Below are 19,996 nucleotides of genomic sequence, written 5' to 3'. Positions count from 1 at the left end.
CGCGGGCCAGGCCCTAATTGCCACCCCCAGACAATATGCACTATTTTCTTATTGACAATATCCCTTTCATAATGAAGTAGTGGTACTGAAAGACTTAAAATACATTTTCTATTTTTAAAATATGTTTGAATTTTCTTTTGATTCAAATTTTATTTATCCTTCCAGAGAAAAAATCATTCTATGTTTCGTCTTTGAAAATCTTTTGCATCTATTAAATGTTTTCTGAGACATTTTTCACTTTTTTTTTCACAAAAATTCTTTTGTTATAGTGTAAATTTTGACGAATTTATATTTTTTACTGATTTTTTTTTGTGTTATTTCTTTATTATACTTTTATAATACATTGATTATTACTAATTTTATCGTTTTAAAATACTATTACAGTGTATTTTTAATATCCAACAGAGAATAATATCAAAAAATTCATTAGAAAATCTAAACTCAAATTTTGGCTCCGTTTCAAATTTTACCTATGATTTTGGTTTTTTTTTCTGCAATTTTAATCCCAGTATTTTAGAAAACTGAAATTTTAGTTTATTTTTTAATTTTTTTTATAAAGTATTTCGTTTATTGGGATCGAATCCTAGATTTAATATACAAAAAGAATAATTTTAAGTGCTTAAAATGCGAAAAGAAAAGAACATTATCAGAAAAATTGAAGATCAAATCATAATCAGAGATTTTCAAAATAAAGAAGACTAAAAATTACAAAACAAAAATTAGAAACATTACGAAAACTACAATTTCACCACATCTTTCTCTAATGTGACGTACCAGTAAGTAAACATAGAATATGAGATTAACTATAATATATTTTTTTTTGTTTTAAAAAGTCAATAAAAAACTTTAGTACTATTCAAAAGAAAAGTCTAACTTTAGTATGAGAAAAATATGTTTAAGTCTTTATGAAACTTTAATGAAACTGAGAAAAATGTTACCAAAGAAATAACAATCCTTGGAAAAAACAAGAACAGATGGACCTATAGATACATAAAATAGATGAAAAGATCATAAGACTCAGTTTCTACAGCAAAAACTAAGAAACAAAGGAAACAAAGGAAAAACAGGTTTTGAAGATGTTGAAAAGAGAGAAGTACCTTTTGATGATCTTTGTCATCATTTTTCCCTTTTTCTGTGTTTGTGTTGATGGTAAGCACTTTGTGCTGGTGCATGGAGCTCTTCATGGTGCATGGTGTTGGTATAAGGTGGCTCATCAACTCAAATCAGAGGGTCACAATGTGACAACTCTAGACATGGCTGCATGTGGTGTGAATACAGAGAAGATTGAAGAAGTTGATTCAGTTTCAGAATATCATAAGCCTCTCATCACATTCTTGGCCTCTCTTCCTCCTCAGGAAAAGGTTATTCTTGTAGGTCACAGTCTTGGAGGGCTCTCAGTGTCCATTGCCATGGAAAAATACCCTAAAAAAATCTCTGTTGCAGTTTTCATCTCTGCAGCTGTTGTCACTCAGAACCTCACCTACCTTACTTTTCGTCAAGAGGTATTGCTCTCACTGCTCACATATTTTCAACCAATTATCTCAACTTTATATCCAAATCCATGCTGCATAATCTTTTAAGTATGTGTGTTTTTCTTCATCAACATGTAAGTTTGTATTTGAATTAGTACACACAAAAACTAATTAAGATTTTTTTTATTGTACCCTTTTACATATTCATATAAATGCATCGAAACATTTGTTCATTTGTTATTTATTTTATAAATCTAAGATGCATTATATTTCAATTTGAGTTACATCGATGTTGAACACATATTCGTGCCCGTTACTGTAAGATATTTTACCAATAGTTATGAATATAGTATCTGATTTATAGAACAGTAGCAATTTTATCATGACAATAATTTATAATTTTTTATTTTGATAACGTTTAATACATATGATTTTAATTTAGATTCACGCGATAATAATCGTATATTTATCGTGTTTTTAAAACTTTTGCACACTTTTCGATATACATATATCATATATTGTATATATATACATTATAAGTATAAATATTATGAATTTCTTTATATACATCGTAAGTATAAATACAATTATGAAGTGTCACTGATGTAGGTAAATAGAAGATTGGGCAATGATTTGCGGGAACAATACTTCATATTGGATGGAAACAGAGCTCCAATCCTCTCATCAATTGGAGTTGAATTTTTTAGATCTAGATTGTACCAACTATCAACAACCGAGGTAAACTAAACATGTTCAATTCCATCTTTCTTTGACACAGAATCATTCAAGCAATTGAAAAGTTAACGAATGATACGTGTGAGATATTGGTTCACTGTGTTGACAAATAAGTCTCTCTGGATAAACACTCTTTGTATTCAGATTTGTTGTATTTGAAATGAAGCATTACATGGTCCTTTTATAGGCCTTTGGACATGACCCTTCAACTACATTCATTAAATATAACTACTACTTAACTTATAATTAATGAACTCTATTACATGCTTAATCATAGTTAGACCCACTCTCAACCTTTTGCAATCTTCTAGACAATTAATATAGCAACTTTCAACTACCCACATTTAAGTTTATCTAACAAAATCCCCTCGTAAACTTAAATGCTCTTCTTGTCCTTCATTCTGAGTATCATCTTATTGTTCTCGAACAGAGAGGATGGCAGCGGCTTTGTAAACATATTTGCAGCTTGTGCTCGACTTTCAACGTGCTCCAACTCTACATTTCCTTCTTTCACTTGTTCTCGGATGAAGTGAAATCGAACATCAATGTGCTTGCTTCTCTCATGATTGACCGGGTTCTTTGCCAATTTAATGGTTGACTTGTTATCAACTCGGATCACAGTCCCCTTTTCTTGCTTCAATTCTAGTTTGCTTAGAAGGTTTCTATGCCAAACTGCATGGCAGACACTCCAAGATGCTGCAACGTACTCTGCTTCACATGTTGACAGTGTTACAATGGGTTGTTTCTTTGAAAGCCAGGTGAACGTCGTGCTCCCCATGAAGAATACATATCCAGACGTGCTTTTCCGGTCATCAACATCTCCACACCAATCATTGTCCGAGTAGCCGACTAGTCGGAAGTCATCCGTCCTAGTATACATCAGGCCAAGTGAGATTGTTCCTCTCACGTACCTTATAATTCTCTTTAGGGCCTTCCAATGAGTATACATCGGTTCCTCCATATACCAACTTGCTATTCCAACACTTAGCATTAAATCTGGTCTGGTATTTGTAAGATACCTGAGACTTCCAATCAGACTTCGGTATTTTCTCGCATCAACTCGGTCTCCATCTGCATATTTAGAAAGTTTTGTGCCCGATTCCATAGGGGTGGAAACCGGGTTACAACTCGTCATCTTGAACTTCTTTAAGACATCCTCAGCATACCTTTCCTGTGACACAAAGATATCGTCCTTCCCTTGAATGACTTCCAAACCAAGGAAATACTTCATAAGACCTAAGTCGGTCATCTCGAAATCCTTCTTCATCACTTCTTTAAATGCTTCAATTAGCTCAGCATTATTCCCCGTGAAGATAAGATCATCGACATAGAAGGCAATGAACATCACATATTCTCCTTTCTTCTTTATGTAAAGAGCATGTTCATAAGGGCACTGCTCATACCCATTCTTCTTGAAGTAAGTGTCGATTCTTTCATTCCATGCTCGTGGAGCTTGCTTCAGGCCATAAAGTGCCTTCTTCAATCTCAGGACTTTCTTCTCTTTGCCTCTTTGCATGTATCCAAGTGGTTGTTCAACATATATTTCCTCCTCCAAGACTCCATTCAGAAATGTTGACTTCACATCCATCTGCAAGATTGTCCATCTGTGTTGAGCTGCTAAGGAAATCAGCAACCTAATTGTTTCCATCCTTGTCACTGGAGCGAATACTTCATCATAGTCCATTCCTTCCTTCTACTTGTACCCTTCATTACGAGTCGAGCTTTATATCGCTCAACTTCTCCTTCAGCATTTGTTTTCTTCTTGTACACCCACTTTACGCCAATAGGTCGAGCTCCTTTGGGCAGATCGGTTAGCTCCCACGTGTTGTTGCGTTCGATTGCTCTGATCTCTTCATTCATTGCCATTTGCCACTTTTCCTCCTCCACGGCCTCTTCAAAGCTCAAGTCTTTCGAATCTGCCAAGAAACATACAACATGTACTTCGTTAGTCGAGTTGTATATGTCTTACAAGCTTCGCGCTCTAGGCTGTAGAGGTTCATCTTCTTCATCAGAAGTCTCATGATCTCTCACAGTTGGTGATGTATCTACTTCCAAGCTTCTAAACTCCTTCTCCGAGTTGTTCCACTTCCACTCGCTCTCTTCATCAACTTTAACATATCGGCTCATAATCACCTTCTTTGTTATTGGGTTGAACAACCAATACGCCTTGGTTTTTTCATCGTACCCAATAAACACGTACTTCTTGCTCCGATCTTCAAGTTTTGTCCTTTGTTGAGTTGGAACATGACCATAAGCAATGTTGCCAAACACTTTGAGGTGAGACACACTCAACTTTCTTCCACTCCAGACTTCTTGCGATGTTTTCTCGTTCAACTTAGCATGCGGACATCTATTTGGCACATACATGGCACATTGCACTGCTTCCGCCCAGAACTCCTTAGGCACGTTCTTGCTTTTCAACATTGTACGAACCATGTCAAGTATGGTTCGATTTTTCCTCTCAGCTACTTCATTCTGTTGGGGTGAGTATGGTGCTGTCAGAAATATCCTTATTCCTTGCTCCTCGCAATACTTCATGAGCTCGGATGAGATGAACTTGCCTCCTCGGTCAGACTAACAAATTTGATAGGTATGTCGGTCTCCTTTTCAACCATTGCTTTGAACCTTTTAAACACTTGGAACACCTCGAATTTCTCCTTCAAAAAATACACCCATGTTTTTCTTGAAAAATCATCTATGAAAGAAATGAAATACCTTTTCCCACTGAAAGATTCAGGGGTAATTGGTCCACAAATGTCTGTGTGAATTAATCTGAGTTGTTCCTTTGCCCGGTACTCAGCAGTCCTCGGAAATAAGGTCCTTGGATGCTTCCCGAGCACACACTCTTCACATAATTTCTTTTCAAACTCCACAGTCAGGAGTCCTCGCACCATCTCCTTTTTCACCAACTCAGCTAACCCACCAAAATGCAAGTGGCCAAACCGGAAGTGCCACATCATAGCTTCATCCTTCACATCAAGTTTCAAGCACCTTTCTTGGACTATTTTTAGGTCCAGCTTGTACATCATGTTCTTCATCTCTACTCGAGCAATCAATCGATCTGACTTATCTTTCAAGTATAGTACTCGGTCTTTCATCAGAACCGAGTAGCCTTTCTCCATCAGCTGGCTCATGCTCAATATGTTGCTCTTGAGATCGGGTACATGGTACACATCTCTGATTTCTCCAACTCGGTTGTTCTTTTTCAGGTACCAGATTGTACCCTGACCTTTTACTGCCACCTTTGATGCATCTCCAAATGATACGTGTCCAGCGTTAACTTTGGTGAGCTCCTTAAAAAGATTCTCGTCCCCGCACATGTGGTTGATTGCTCCTGTATCAAGGTACCAAACTGAGTTGTCAGAACAGCTCGGACTTAGCTCGGCACCTGATCTCCTGGACATCATTAATATTCCTTCTTCCTCAGCATCCTCAGAAAGGAAGTTTGTTTCCTTCTTGCTTTTAGATCGGCAATCCTTTGTGAAATTTCCAACCTTTCCACAATTGTAACATTTGACTCCTGAGTAGCAGTCTTTAGCAAAATGACTGTACTTACCACATTTGAAGCACTTAACTCCTGAGTTATTCGTGTAACATCCCGGTAGGATACTACTTAAAATAAAATAAAGTAAAATAAAAAGAAATAACTTCCTCATTCATTCTTAAATCATTTCCCAAAAACGCGAGAAATTTTAAAACATTAAAACATTAATAATAAATTATTAATAGTCACAATACTCTAGAATTCGCCTTTACAATATAAAAATCCAAAGCCATGAAAACTGAAATCAAATTACAAGATTTAAAATAAGGTCTTGTATAAATAAATCCCCTGTACTCTGAGCCCACTCTCCGCCACTAAGCAACTCCTGGCTCACCTGAAACATCATCTGCTCCCGGATAATAAATTACTCGATCATCGCCACACACAAACAGATAAGGTGAGCTATGCACATAAACATAAATAAATATGAAATAACCCCCAACCCCTTCATAATTATTTATTTACAAAAATCACCCACTTTCCCACACTCATAACCAATATGAGTTCATGCATGTACTTTAAATCTGGGATTTCATGTGCTTCCATGACCCTATTCGCTCGTGGTCCAACCTACAAGCCTATCCCGCTTGTAGTCCTGCTTCACAGACTCTCACGCCCGTTCATCCGAACTCCTCGCTCAGACTCGGACACGCATACCCGCCTTTCCTACTATGAACTCTCTCGCTCATAGCATTCTCAAGTTGAGCATAAGATGAACTCCCTCGCTCACTTATCCCAACTAGAGTACCTCCGGTGAACAATCAATTCACATTCCGCATGCGGTCCCCCCATCACGAACTCCTCGCTCGCGACTCAATCCAAGCACATCTCAAATCCTATGGACTTAGTCCTTCAAGCCCAACACCACAAACACATGCATATAATTTCCTTAGTCTAGGAAACACCAAGCAATTTAGTACAACAATACGTAAGAACCTGGCTCCTCGCCATTCTCGCTTAAGCCACGCCTGTTCGCCCAATCGAATGCATTTGTCTCGCCCAAGCTGAATCTCCCCGCCTGAGCGAGTGTGAAACAGTGGCCTCACCACGATATCTCGCTTAGGCGAGGTCATCTCTCACCCAAACACACAATTTTTTCTCGCCTGAGCTACAATTCAAGCAACGCACCAATATTTATCACGATTTCTCGCTTAGGCGAGACCTTCTCGCCTCGCCTGAGTGAGACCTTAGTTCGTTCAAACCCTCAGCTCCTCGCCTAAACGAGGATTTAACGCAAAATCCAACCTTGATTCGTCGCGGCCTCGCTTGGGCGAGTCATTCTCGCTTGAGCGAGAAAACACGTCGTTCAACACCAAGCGAGTCGCCTGGGCGAGATGCTCGACCCCTAAACCAGTAGCGAATCTCTGCAACTCTCGCTTAGGCGAGAGTGCCTCGCTTGGGCGAGAGTTGCAGTATTTCTCCATTGTTCTTGCACGAAACCAACCAAACCCATACCAAAAACCCAAGTCAATCATTACCAAGCCTTCCATTTTATCAAACAGCCATAAGAACATATTTGTATACACATTTGAATCACTAAAACCAAAGGTTTGGCCATAACAACCAATACAGTACCACAACCCTACTCTAATTCATATAAAACACCCATAACCAAAACTTTGTGCACATCATCAACCAACCAATTCTCAATCATAATGTATGTAATACAAAATTTCATATAACACAGAAACCAATTGAGAATGTAAAACACAGAATCACAAAGCATAAGTCATACACATAATTTCAGCATCCCCTAACCTGAAATTCTTGATTAAAATTGGGAAGAAAAATGGAGTTTCCTAGGTTCACCAATGCTTTGCTTCACCCTCTCTCCCAATTCAGCCCTTGCACACCCAAAAACTCACCTCTCACTCTCAAGTTCGTCTTCCTTTCAAGGATCAATTATCAGACTTCATTTAGCAAAAATAAGGTCTATTTCATCGCTAACAAGGTTTGAACCCGTGACCCTCCACTCATAAGGCTAAAGCACAACCATTATGCCAATTCACATTTAGTGATAACCATTATAATCTTATGACTATAATATCACTCACTAGTCACAATTATATTACCAAAACAAAATAAGAATAATTCAACCCAACACAAAAAAAAAAACATACATAGGACTTGAACCCAAACCCTCTCACGCAATTAAGTACTCTCAACCATTTGAACTAGTGCTTTTCCACGTCATACCAATTAGCATTTAATGATATTCAAGTTCCCACCTCCCTCCTTTAATTAATTAATTAATTAATTAATTTTCCACGGGTCTTACAGTTCGACTGACCTCCTCGGCCTCTACCACCACGACCTCCACCTTGTCCTCGACCACGCCAGTTTTGTTGGCTGACCTATTCTTGACCTCTTTCATATCCTCTTTTGCCTCTACCACCTCGGCCTCGAGTGTTCTGAGTATAAGAAACCTTCTTCTCCCTAATGGTTGCCTTTGCTTAGAGTGTTTGATCAAAGGACTCCTCCTTCTTCTTCCTTCTCCACTGCTCATGCGCTTCAATCGACTCAGCAAGCTCTTCCACCGAGAGCGTTATCGCTACGATCTCAACTCGAGAGACGTACTCGGCAACCCCTTCATCTTCCTTCATCCTCATCCTTTCAAGCTCTCCTCTAAGAGTTTGAAGCCGAACTTGCTTCACACGGTTATCCCCTTTGGATGCCTCTCCAGAATATCCCACGCTTCTTTTGAAGACATAGCATTTGCTATCTTCTCAAAGCCGGAATCATCAACAGCTCGGTACAGCACGTACAAAGCCGTTTTGTCCTTTGCTTGTGTTGCTTTTAACGTAGCAAGTTGGGCTATCGTCATTTCTCCAACGTCCTCTGGTTCTTGGTGCCCATTTTCGACCACCTCCCATACCTCTTGGGAACCAAGGAGAGCCTTCATCTGCAGGCTCCAGTTATCATAGTTGACACCTTTTGATAACTTCGGCAGGGGCATCCTGTTAGCTAAGCTGGCCATCTCGATCAAACTCTCTAACTCACTCAAACACTTAGGCTCTTAAGCTTTGATGGCAATTTGTTGACAAACAAGTCTCTCTGGATAAACACTCTTTGTATTCAGATTTGTTGTATTTGAAATGAAGCACTACATGATCCTTTTATAAGCCTTTGGACATGACCCTTCAACTACATTCATTAAATATAACTACTACCTAAATTACAATTAATGAACTCTATTGCATGCTTAATCATAGCTAGACCCACTCTCAACCTTTTGCAATCTCCTAGACAATTAATATAGCAACTTCCAACTACCCACATTTATGTTTACCTAACACACTATACTATGTGTAGTACATTAAGATTAGACAACTAGTCTTTTATCGTCTAAAAAGATATACGACCTTAATCTACATATAAGAGATTGACACCACTCTTAACCCAAAAATTTAAGTCAATGAATTTATAGATCCTCATCCTTATATGATGTTCAACTTTCTTATTTTTACTCAATGTGGGACTTAGACTCACTTGAATTTCCAACAAGTATAGACTGACACCACTTTTAACCCAAAAACTTAAGACAATGGGTTTATAGATCTTCATCCTTATAGATCTTCATCTTTATATGGTGTTCAACTTTCTTATTTTTACTCAATGTGAAACTTAGACTTACTTGAATTTCCAACAAGTGTAGACATATTTAAGGCTTAGTCAGTGATAACAAAATTGTTGTATATACAAGACCTCATATCCTTTGTATTTGGGTTAATGTTTTGAGTTGTAATGATTGTGTTATCTTGGGTAAGAGCTTGCTCATAGAGAAACCTTGAATTGTAATCTCTGTTATAGTGAATTCTTTTCCGAACATAAATTGAACCAAATTTGTTTACATATTATGCAGGATCTAACACTTGCTACATCTGTGGTGAGACCTTTACCACCCTTTATGAGTGATGTAAAATTATTGGCAAAACAAAGTGCAGTAAGCAAGAAGAGGAATGGAATGGTTTCTAAAGTCTTCATCATTTCTGAAAAAGATAATTTGATACCAAAAAACTTTCAAAGGTGGATAATTCAGAACACTGGTTCATATGCTGATGTCAAAAAGATAAAGAATTCAGACCATATGGTCATGTTTTCAAAACCAAAAGAGCTTGCTTTGGAACTGTTAAAGATTGCTTACAAATATTAATTTCAATATGGTAACGTAGTGTGCATCGTAAAATAGAGAAATGTAAACAAAGACATGTTTATTGGACCATTATCATAAAAATATAAGTACCAATGATAACCTTTTTTAGTACAGTAACGTCCAAACCTCCTATTCATGATAAATAATTTTATGGTTTGAACTACCGGCTTCTAAGATAAAGTTTACACCTACTTACGTACTATAATCTGATAGCAGATGACATAATAAGTCTATCTGATAGTAGATGACACGATAGATCTAATAAACAATAAATTTTATTATGATAGACTTTAAAGTGTGACTCTGATACCGAGTTAAGTAGTTAATTTTAAGTCTAACTCAATTTCATAAAATCGATTTGTAAGATGAGATTTGCATTTATTTATATATTATAAAATCATTTTATTTCTAATTTATGTGATATCTATAATACAAAAGCTGCAAAATTCTAATTTTAGGATAACTAATTTAGGAGAGTTCTACTACTCATTACCTCTGATATAGAATCATATGAGCAATTAAAAAATTAATGAAGGATATTGAAATAGTTTATTAGTAATTTATATATATTGAATATATGGATTTGATTTAATTTTGCTAAACCTAATGTAATGTTTGTAAGGATTAAAAATATGTTTTACTTAATATTGAAGTAAAATCCAAATATGAGAGAACATATCTTGAAAGGGAGTAATAGTAAAAACAGAAAGGGAAAGAACTCTCCACCCTAAACTTATCTTTTCTATCATTCGCCCTCAATGCACGTTCATATTTTCTTCTTCCATTTTCATCCAAATACACCTTCAATCTTCATCCATTTAAAAAGAAAAATCAACCACACCATATAGTAAAAGTGGTGAAGAAGAGTATTTTGAACCGATTGGACTTTTTCCATTTATTTTATTAAATCTTTTTTATTTGATTTTCAGAGTATTTTAGTCATTAATCTGAGTAGAGACACTTAAGAATATTGATTCTTTCAACTCAATTTATTTTATATTAAGTTTTGTCTTGTTTAGATATTTTATAATAAGTCTTTAAAGTAGTTTAATTTATTGACCAATAAAGTTTTAGCTTCGTACGAACTATTTTTAAGGTAAAGGAAGCTAGTAAAGATTTTTAAGTATTATTGTTTTAAAATTATAATTGCATTGAAATGATTATAATAAGAGTATGTGGTATTGAATGTTGTTGTGAAACAATTTAGTTTTGTAGAGACTAATTGAATTGTTTAATTTCTGTTTTTTGGATGTTGTTCTTTGTTTATCTATGTTAGTAAGAGTGAATTGATATGTTCTATTTTGTTTATGATGACGAAGAGAGAGTGTTAAAAGGTGGGTAAAATATAAACATTTTGTAACATTTTAGTATAAAAGGGGTTTACGTGTTGATTAAAGTTATGAATAACTTTGGCATAAACAAACACAAAAATTAGTGTTGACATGAAGGATGTAAACACTTTAGCAGCAACCAATAAATAAAATTATTTATCACATTACCTCGTTCAAATGGTAGTTTGCATGTTACATCACCTTCTGAAAATAAATTAGTTATATGAATATAAAATAAACGTATTAAATTATTACACGAAAAAAAAAAATCATTAGTACATAATTGATTCATATAAAGGACAATATACACTATTTTCTTATTGAACATATCCCTTTCATAATGAGGTAGTCTTACTGAAAGACTTAAAATACATTTTCTATTTTTAAAATATGTTTGAATTTTCTTTTGATTCAAATTTTATTTATCCTTCCAAAGAAAAAATCATTCTATATTTCGTCTTTGAAAACTTTTTGCATCTATTAAATGTTTTCTGAGACATTTTTCACATCTTTTTCCACAAATATTGTTTTGTTACAGTGTAAATTTTGGTGAATTTAGATTCTTTGTTGATTTTTTTTGTATTGTTTCTTTACTACACTTTCATAATACACTGATTACTACTAATTTCAATGTTCTAAAATATATTAAAAAGACATTTAAAATATTACTATAGTGTATTTTTGTATTTTTAATGTTCAACAAAGAATAGTACCAAAAAAATCAATAGAGAATCTTGACTCAAATTTTGGCTCCGTTTCAAATTTTACCTGTAATTTTGGTTTTCTTTTTTCGCAATTTTAATCCCAATATTTTAGAAAACTGAAATTTTAGTTTATTTTTAAATTTTTTTATATAATATTTCGTTTATTGGGATTGAATCCTAGATTTAATATACAAAAAGAATAATTTTAAGTGCTTAAAATGCGAAAAGAAAAGAACATTATTAGAAAAATTGAAGATCAAATCATAATTATAGATTTTCAAAATAAAGAAGACTAAAAATTACAAAACAAAAATTAGAAACATTACAAAAACTACAATTTCACCACATCTTTCTATAAATAATGTGGCGTACCAGTAAACATAGAATATGAGATTAACTACAATATTTTTTTTGTTTCAAAAAGTCAATAAAAAACTTTAGTACCAGTCAAAAGAAAAGTCTAGACTTTTGTATGAGAAAAATATGTTTAAGTCTTTATAAAATTGAGAAAAAAGTTACTTAAAAAATAACAATCCTTGGAAAAAACAAGAACAGATGGACCTATAGATACATAAAATAGATGAAAAGATCATAAGAATCAGTTTCTACAGCAAGAACTAAGAAACAAAGGAAACAAAGGAAAAACAGGTTTTGAAGATGTTGAAAAGGGAGAAATACCTTTTGATGATCTTTGTCATCATTCTTCCCTTTTTCTGTGTTTGTGTTGATGGTAAGCACTTTGTGCTGGTGCATGGAGCTCTTCATGGTGCATGGTGTTGGTATAAGGTGGCTCATCAACTCAAATCAGAGGGTCACAATGTGACAACTCTAGACATGGCTGCATGTGGTGTGAATACAGAGAAGATTGAAGAAGTTGATTCAGTTTCAGAATATCATAAGCCTCTCATCACATTCTTGGCCTCTCTTCCTCCTCAGGAAAAGGTTATTCTTGTAGGTCACAGTCTTGGAGGGCTATCAGTGTCCATTGCCATGGAAAAATACCCTCAGAGAATCTCTGTTGCAGTTTTCATCACTGCCTATGTTGTCTCTCAAAACCTCACCTACCCTGCTTTGCTTCAAGAGGTATTAATTCTTCTCACTTGTCACACTATCGGTGTATTTTTAATGCTCAGCAGAGGACTGCACCAAAAAAACCAATGAAGAATCTGAACTCTTGGTTGACATAGTAGTAAAAATTAAAAAAAAAAAAAAGTGAGAGAAATCGTGAATTTAACTCTCTGACTGACTAACATTTGAAAGATATAAAATTGGTTTGAAGGGTTTGGAAAGAAGAATGTGAAGAGATTGTAGATTTAACTTCAGGTTTTGGAAAGGAGGATGCGAGAGATTGTGGATTCAACTCCTTTTGATCCATAGAGAATTATTAGTCAAGATTTTATATTTTCATTTGTGTTTATTAAGGAATCATACAATTTGGGGAATCTATGTGTTACTGATGTAGGTAAATAGAAGATTGGGTCATGTTTTGGAGGAGCAATACTTCATATTGGATGAAAACAATGCTCCATTCCTCTCACCAATTGGAGTTGAATTTCTGAGGTCTAGATTATACCAATTATCAACAACTGAGGTAAACATGTTCATGAAAAGTTAAGTTAATGAATGGTTAGTTATTTTGATTTGTAGAGTTACATGTGCATGATTTGATTGTAATAAACCTTATCTCTTTTATATATTATGCAGGATTTAACACTTGGTGTATCTGTGGTGAGACCTTTACCTCCATTTATGAATGATGCAAAACTATTGGCAAAACAAAGTGCAGTAAGCAAGAAGAGGAATGGAAGGGTTTCTAAAGTCTTCATCATTGCTGAAAAAGATAATTTGGTAACAGAGGACTTTCAAAGATGGATAATTCAGAAGACTGGTCCATATGCTGATGTCAAAAAGATTAAGAATTCAGACCATATGGCCATGTTTTCCAAACCAAAAGATCTTGCTTTGGAACTGTTAAACATTGCTTACAAATTTTAACTTCATTATGGTAATGTAGTGTGCATCATAAAATAAAGAAATGTTTGAAAAAAATTAAAAAAATAAAGACAAGATTATGGTACCATTATCATGAAAATAAGTACCAATGATACCCTTTAGTCATTGTTATTCTTAATGTCAAAAAACCTCCATAGATTAACTTATGATTCTTGATTTAGTGTAAAATCTTAGGGGTTAATGATTTAACTTATCATTAACTTATTATATTTACATATTAAATTATTCTATTATAACTAATAATTAGAATTTAATTTATAAGTATTATTAATTTAAATTACAATACTATTATGTATTTATATCTACAAAATATAATATTATAGAAAAAAGTATTTTTAATTATTTATTATTTTTATTTTTTACTATAAAAAAAGGAAAATTATTTTTAACAAAATTTTGTTGATGAACTGTTGACGATATACACGTGACAACACTTTAATGGATGAAAGAAATGTTTGATGTAACTTAAAAAGAGAAGAGAAAAGGTTAGTGTGTGTTGAAAAATAAACTTTATCAAAGAAAAAAATTGTTATAAGAATCCATAAAAAATTAGGCCAAAAGACAAAGTTGGATTGATCCGTATTTTGACCTATCAAATTGATGTTCGAACCAAAATGAATTGATAGATTGAAATCTTCAATCCGATTCATCTTTTTTATCTTTTTTAACCCAGGCAGGCTGTCCAACGAACCCAACCCTACTAAAACTTACTAAAACTGGTATATTTTCTGTTTCTGTCTTAGAAGAGTTTATGGAAAAAGTTAACCTATATAATTTCATCATCTATATTTTTTATAGTTACTTTCTAAGTTTATAAAAACAGGTTAGAAAACTAATGATTGTTCTCTTATTTGGAATAAAAAAAACAACCAACATTTCCTGCATGTTTTCATCACTCATCTGCTACGAAAAGTGATGTATTATTGTGTTCATATCCACCCCATTTTCTGAGCACAAAAAGCAAAAGAGGACCTCAAAGAACAAAGAGAAATGTTACACAGTTGCTCAAATTCTTGTCATCTGAAGAACAACTCCATGGCCAGGTTCCACGACCAAACGAAAGGCTGGTGAATGGCAGTAACTTGGTGAGAGAGAGAAGTGAAACTTCATCAGAATCAGAGACAAAATCACCTTCAGTTCTACCATGGCTAAGTGCTGTCCAACACACACACGTGCCCCTATTCCAAATGGAATATAAGCTTGTGGAACCTTGCATGCTCCAAGCACCCCATTTTCAAATCTTTCAGGATTGAACTTGTGAGCATCAGCACCCCAGAGAAGAGGGTCATGCTGCAGCACCGAGAGTGGAATCTGAATGTTCATTCCTTTTGGAATTAGTAACCCTTTTAGACTTACATCTTCAAGAGCTGTTCTAACAACGAATACTGCTGGTGGATACAGCCTCAGAGTCTCTTGAATCACCATGGTTAACTGCATGAATAACATTGTTATGGAAGGCTTCAAGTTCATGAGAAAGAATGCTCATGAAACTTGCAGATGTTTTTTCTACAGTTATACTGAATTTTGAGACAGACAAATGTTGTATTGATAAACATAAATCAGAATGCTTCAGCAATTGATGTGATCAAAATCAAGTTTTATTTAGATAAGTTTGAAGAAAAGTGTTTTGAAGTAAGATAGTTTCGTTTAGACATAACACAGAATCAGCTCTTACCTAGGAACAAAAGTGTGTATCAAGATGAAAGGAAAGGAAGTTGGTAGAAAATTATAGTAAGCTACAAATTTTATTCATGAAAACAAGTTAACTTTCCATGAAAAAGGAACTTTTTATGAAATGCTTTTAAGAAAGCTTAGTTTATCTGCATGAAATCAAAAACATGCTCTTAGCTTTTCTGCATGTAATACTACCTATGATGCATGAAAACTAAGTCTCTGAAGTAAAATTTTTCAAAGATCAAGAAAAACTAAACCAAGGGAAGATGAATGTAATGTATCAATTCACTGTGTTTAGTGAAAACATACAGTTTTCAAACTTTTGAGCATGTCTGCATCAGGAGCATTTTCTCCACAAACTTCAAGCACTTCAGCTCGAACACGGTCTTGCCAATCTTGATGCACAGCTAACAGCATTAAGCACCATGATGCTGTGATGGCAGTAGTCTCATGTCCAGCGAAGAATATATTTTTGCAGTTATCTATCACAAACCTGTCACGTGAGATGGAATCTGATACGAGGCCATCACCACCACCCTCGCAGTTCTTTGCACCCTCAAGAATCATTTGTAAGAGATCCTGCTCATGAGTTTCCTCCAAACGTTGCTTTATGAGCTTTGCTATCTTTGAGTCTATCTCTTTCTCCAATCTCCACATTTCTCTGTTGCTTTTGTTTGGCAAGTATCTGAAACAGAGATTATGGCACACCACTTTTCACATTAGCAGCAGCATCACTAACAAGAACAAGAACAAGAACATAACATACAAATGTGCAAAACATTGAACATTATTATGATTGATGAGCATAAAATAGTCCTTTTAGTTGACATGCATACCGAAAGCCTGGAATTCCAGAATGACGCTTGGACAAGATAGTTTGAAGATCTCTGAGCTTTGAGAATATTTCTCTTCCTTCAATGTAATTGCTCCCAAAACAAGCTCTGGCAATTATGTCAGCTGACAAACTTCGAAGATCTTCATCAATTTTAATCTCTGATACTGCTCCCTCACCTTGAAGTCTACCCTCCCAAGACCTTAGTGTTGTATTTGTTGAGTCCACTATCAGATTAATCATTGCCTTCAATATGATTCACAGCAAAAGAAATCATGAGATTGGTATATTGTATTACACTATAGCTGACATTTTTTAGCTCTCTTATATATTTCTTTCAGATCAGTTTTCTGAGTCAAAATGCTTCAACATACTCAATGAGTTAAGCTTTAACTACTCATTTGATCCATATATAACTACACAATCTTTATGTTTTAGTCCCTACACCAAGAAACTACTTGTTTAGTTCTTATAGATACCTTTTAATCATTTTCGATCCTGCAATACAATTTTAGACAGCTAAGGACCGAAATTGATTAAAAGGTATAGTTCTGGGTAGGATACACTTACCTTCACTTTAACAAGGAATAGTTCTGGGGCAATTATCTTCCTCTGATGAACCCAAATTGACCCATTTGATGTCATTATGCCTTTTCCCAAGAGTGGCCCCATGTCTTTGGACAGATAAGTAGGCTTCCCTAGATTCAAAGAGGTGTGCATGACCACTTCCTTCACCATCTCTATATCTGACACCATTAGCCACTGAATAGACCCAGAAGAAAACAAGTATATGGGACCTGCATGTATGAAATCAAAATTTGAACATAAAAATTATGGCAATAGAATCATATCAATCTGCAAATTCTAGGAAACCAACCCTTTTATTTAGTATTATGCCAACCCTGAAAGAATTTGACAACTTGTCTTTTGAACACACCATTAAACCAATTGTAAGCAAAATTGCAACTGGGATAAAGATCTTGACTTTTTACGTGAGGATTGTGAAAACATGATTCTTTCGGCCCTTTAGCCAAAAGGGCCTTTGGAACAAGAGAAAGTATTACAGATTTTGGCATATGTGCAGTGAAATGCATTTATTTGTATGGAAGCTGAAAAGGTTTCTGCTACAGTGACAGACCATTTCCATGAATTTTATCAGATCAAGAACAGATAGAATTCACAATAGACTCAAACTCAACTCAATGTTAAGCCTCAGCCTATACAAATTGATCAATAAACTCAGAAAATATAAAAGAGCCCAAAATGTCAAGCATGCAAGCATGTACCTTTATTTTTCACTCAGAACCATTATTCAACTTTTATGATCAAAATCTCACAAGAAAAAACCATTCAATGCAAAGAACAGTGACTGTTGTCGATTCATTGCTCCAAACCAAACAAAAAAGGAAGAAAACAACATGTTTATGAGGCTGGCCAAAGTGACTAACTCACCATATTGGTTGATCCACTTTTGAACATGAGGGAAGAGAGTGAAAGGCCACTTGTGAGAGACAGAAAAGTCTTCATCTTTCTCTTTATCTTCAGTGGCTGGTGTTGAATGAACTTGAAGCAAAATATTCTTCATTTCTGGGATGTTGCCAAAGTAGAAGTGAGGAGAAGGCCCTTTAATCCCCTGCTTCTGAAGCTTTGCTCTCATTGATCTTGGCCTCAACACCAAAACATTGAAGACATGAATCAACAACACCAAAACTGCTCCTAACAAAATCTTCACTGTGTTCATCTCCATCACAGTGCACTTTCTTTCTCCCTCCTCCTTTACTTTTTCTTACTTCACATTATCACAATAGAACAAAACCATATTTATGTGCCTCCTATCCTTTTCCTGTCATTTCACAAATTTTTAGGAGAGGTGGGCCAGCTCGCAGGATCGCAAGAAAAAGTATGAGACGGACTAAGTATTTTAATCCGTTAGTCGTTAGTCTATTTAAGCTTGTTCAGCTTAACCCGCAACTAGCACGGGCTAATGAGAGGTTGGTTCGTTTAGGTCCGGCCCACTTAATCCCGCAGTATAATGACAATGACACCAACACAATACATAATGTATATTTTTTACAAGCAAGTTACTTAGAGTTTTTTTTCTAATCCATCCAAAAGCAACTCTATTTTTTACAAGCAAGTTACTTAGAGTTTTTTTTCTAATTCATCTAAAAGCAACTCTATAGTTAATGTTTCTTCTCTTGTTTTAATATGAAAGAAACCATCTTTATGTCTTTCTGTCATCTCACAAATGTTTAGGAAAGGTGGGCCAGCTCGTACGCTCGCAAGAAAAAGTGTGGAGCGGACTAAGTATTTTAATCCGTTAGTCTGTTTAAGCTTGTTCAGCTTAACCTGCAGCTAGCGCGGGCCTATGAGAGGTTGGTTCACTTAGGTTCGGCCCACTTAACCCGCAATACAACAACAATGACACCAACACAATACATAATGTATATTTATTACAAACAAGTTACTCACTAGAGTTTTTTCTCTAATCCATCCAAAAGCAACTCTACAATTCTTGTTTCTTTTCTTATTTTAACCTGAAAGAAAGTAATTTGTATTTTCAACATACTTCTACTTAATAAGTAAGAATTATAAAATTTGGGTATTACATTTTTCTTAAGAAATATACTTATAGAACTTTTCTTCACTGATTTAATTGAATAAAATAAAGTTATTAAAATTATACACTTTAATAAAAAAAATACAAAATAAATAAGATTTTTCAAAATGTTATTGATAAAAAAGTACAAATCTTAATCTTTGAAAGAAAAAATTCAAAAAATATATGAATTATTTGTAATTAAATTCTCTTTATTTTTTAAATAGTTTGTTTGAATGAAGTGATTAAAATAGATTTCAAATGTTTTGTTTGAATAAAGCAATTTAATATATGTTTTAAGACCGGTTTAATTTTATTTTTGAGTCCAAGTTGAGTTAGCTCGACATTCAGTCCAAGAATAGTCATTTCAAATTTCAGTTTGAATTGACTCTTGAAGATTGAACTTGGATCGTCTAGACTTGAGCTTTGGCACGAATCAACTCGGCTTATCTTCGACCAAAACTGACCTTGCTTGACCTTCGGACCGGGCCGATCCGATTCGACCTTCTGCCCCGAGCCAATCTGGCTCAACCTTTGGCCCTGGCCGACCCAACCTATGGTATGTACCAATACGACTTGACCTTCAGTTCAGATCGATCCAACTCCACCTTCGAAACAGATCAACTCGACTCAACCTTCAATGTAACATCTCTATTTTTAATAAACTATATTTTATCCTTACAATAAAAATTCTTATATTTTTACTCCTATGATTAACTATGATGTTGTCATAATTAGAAATAATATTTAGAAATCCAAACAAAACCATCTTTATATAGTTCCCAACAAAAACCATTTTATTGTCATTTCACAAATTTTATAACAAACTAGCCTCAGACCCGTGCCGTGCATGCACGGGTTTTTTTTTCCTCTTTTTATTAATTTATATTAAAAGTATTAATGTAATTATTGTTATATTTAAATAAATAATTTATTTAT

At 34.6% G+C, this 19,996-nt stretch overlaps 3 protein-coding genes across 3 annotated transcripts; 2 read left to right on the top strand and 1 right to left on the bottom strand.

Annotated features, from left to right (window-relative positions):
* The first annotated feature begins 1,076 nt into the window (after window positions 1-1,076).
* LOC114166926 (salicylic acid-binding protein 2-like) lies at window positions 1,077-9,904 on the top strand. Its single transcript, XM_028051812.1, has 3 exons — window positions 1,077-1,502; window positions 2,082-2,210; window positions 9,614-9,904. The coding sequence occupies exons 1-3, from the start codon at window positions 1,077-1,079 to the stop codon at window positions 9,902-9,904; spliced, it is 846 nt and encodes a 281-aa protein (XP_027907613.1).
* Window positions 9,905-12,512: 2,608 nt separating this feature from the next.
* On the top strand, window positions 12,513-14,011 carry LOC114167526 (salicylic acid-binding protein 2-like). Its single transcript, XM_028052627.1, has 3 exons — window positions 12,513-13,022; window positions 13,402-13,530; window positions 13,644-14,011. Exons 1-3 carry the CDS (start codon window positions 12,597-12,599, stop codon window positions 13,932-13,934), a joined length of 846 nt encoding a protein of 281 aa, XP_027908428.1. The 5' UTR covers window positions 12,513-12,596; the 3' UTR covers window positions 13,935-14,011.
* Window positions 14,012-14,776: 765 nt separating this feature from the next.
* LOC114166208 (cytochrome P450 714C2-like) lies at window positions 14,777-18,349 on the bottom strand. Its single transcript, XM_028050899.1, has 5 exons — window positions 17,911-18,349; window positions 17,029-17,255; window positions 16,463-16,704; window positions 15,936-16,311; window positions 14,777-15,383 (listed from the first exon to the last, which is right to left on the bottom strand). The coding sequence occupies exons 1-5, from the start codon at window positions 18,203-18,205 to the stop codon at window positions 14,958-14,960; spliced, it is 1,566 nt and encodes a 521-aa protein (XP_027906700.1). The 5' UTR covers window positions 18,206-18,349; the 3' UTR covers window positions 14,777-14,957.
* Window positions 18,350-19,996: the final 1,647 nt, after the last annotated feature.

The sequence above is a fragment of the Vigna unguiculata genome, chromosome 10, assembly GCF_004118075.2.
Source record: "Vigna unguiculata cultivar IT97K-499-35 chromosome 10, ASM411807v1, whole genome shotgun sequence".
Lineage (NCBI taxonomy): Eukaryota > Viridiplantae > Streptophyta > Magnoliopsida > Fabales > Fabaceae > Vigna > Vigna unguiculata.
This window is presented reverse-complemented; position numbering and strand designations above follow the sequence as displayed.

What these genes read in the sequence shown, in the direction of transcription:
- LOC114166926 (XM_028051812.1), top strand. Translation starts at nt 1,077, where the DNA reads ATGTTGAAAAGAGAGAAGTACCTTTTGATGATCTTTGTCATCATTTTT. An exon ending in ACCTTACTTTTCGTCAAGAG is followed by an intron (nt 1,503 to 2,081) that starts GTATTGCTCTCA and finishes TCACTGATGTAG; the next exon opens with GTAAATAGAAGATTGGGCAA. An exon ending in ACCAACTATCAACAACCGAG is followed by an intron (nt 2,211 to 9,613) that starts GTAAACTAAACA and finishes CATATTATGCAG; the next exon opens with GATCTAACACTTGCTACATC.
- LOC114167526 (XM_028052627.1), top strand. Translation starts at nt 12,597, where the DNA reads ATGTTGAAAAGGGAGAAATACCTTTTGATGATCTTTGTCATCATTCTT. An exon ending in ACCCTGCTTTGCTTCAAGAG is followed by an intron (nt 13,023 to 13,401) that starts GTATTAATTCTT and finishes TTACTGATGTAG; the next exon opens with GTAAATAGAAGATTGGGTCA. An exon ending in ACCAATTATCAACAACTGAG is followed by an intron (nt 13,531 to 13,643) that starts GTAAACATGTTC and finishes TATATTATGCAG; the next exon opens with GATTTAACACTTGGTGTATC.
- LOC114166208 (XM_028050899.1), bottom strand. Translation starts at nt 18,205, where the DNA reads ATGGAGATGAACACAGTGAAGATTTTGTTAGGAGCAGTTTTGGTGTTG. An exon ending in TCTGGAATTCCAGGCTTTCG is followed by an intron (nt 16,312 to 16,462) that starts GTATGCATGTCA and finishes TCTCTGTTTCAG; the next exon opens with ATACTTGCCAAACAAAAGCA. An exon ending in TGCTCAAAAGTTTGAAAACT is followed by an intron (nt 15,384 to 15,935) that starts GTATGTTTTCAC and finishes TTATTCATGCAG; the next exon opens with TTAACCATGGTGATTCAAGA.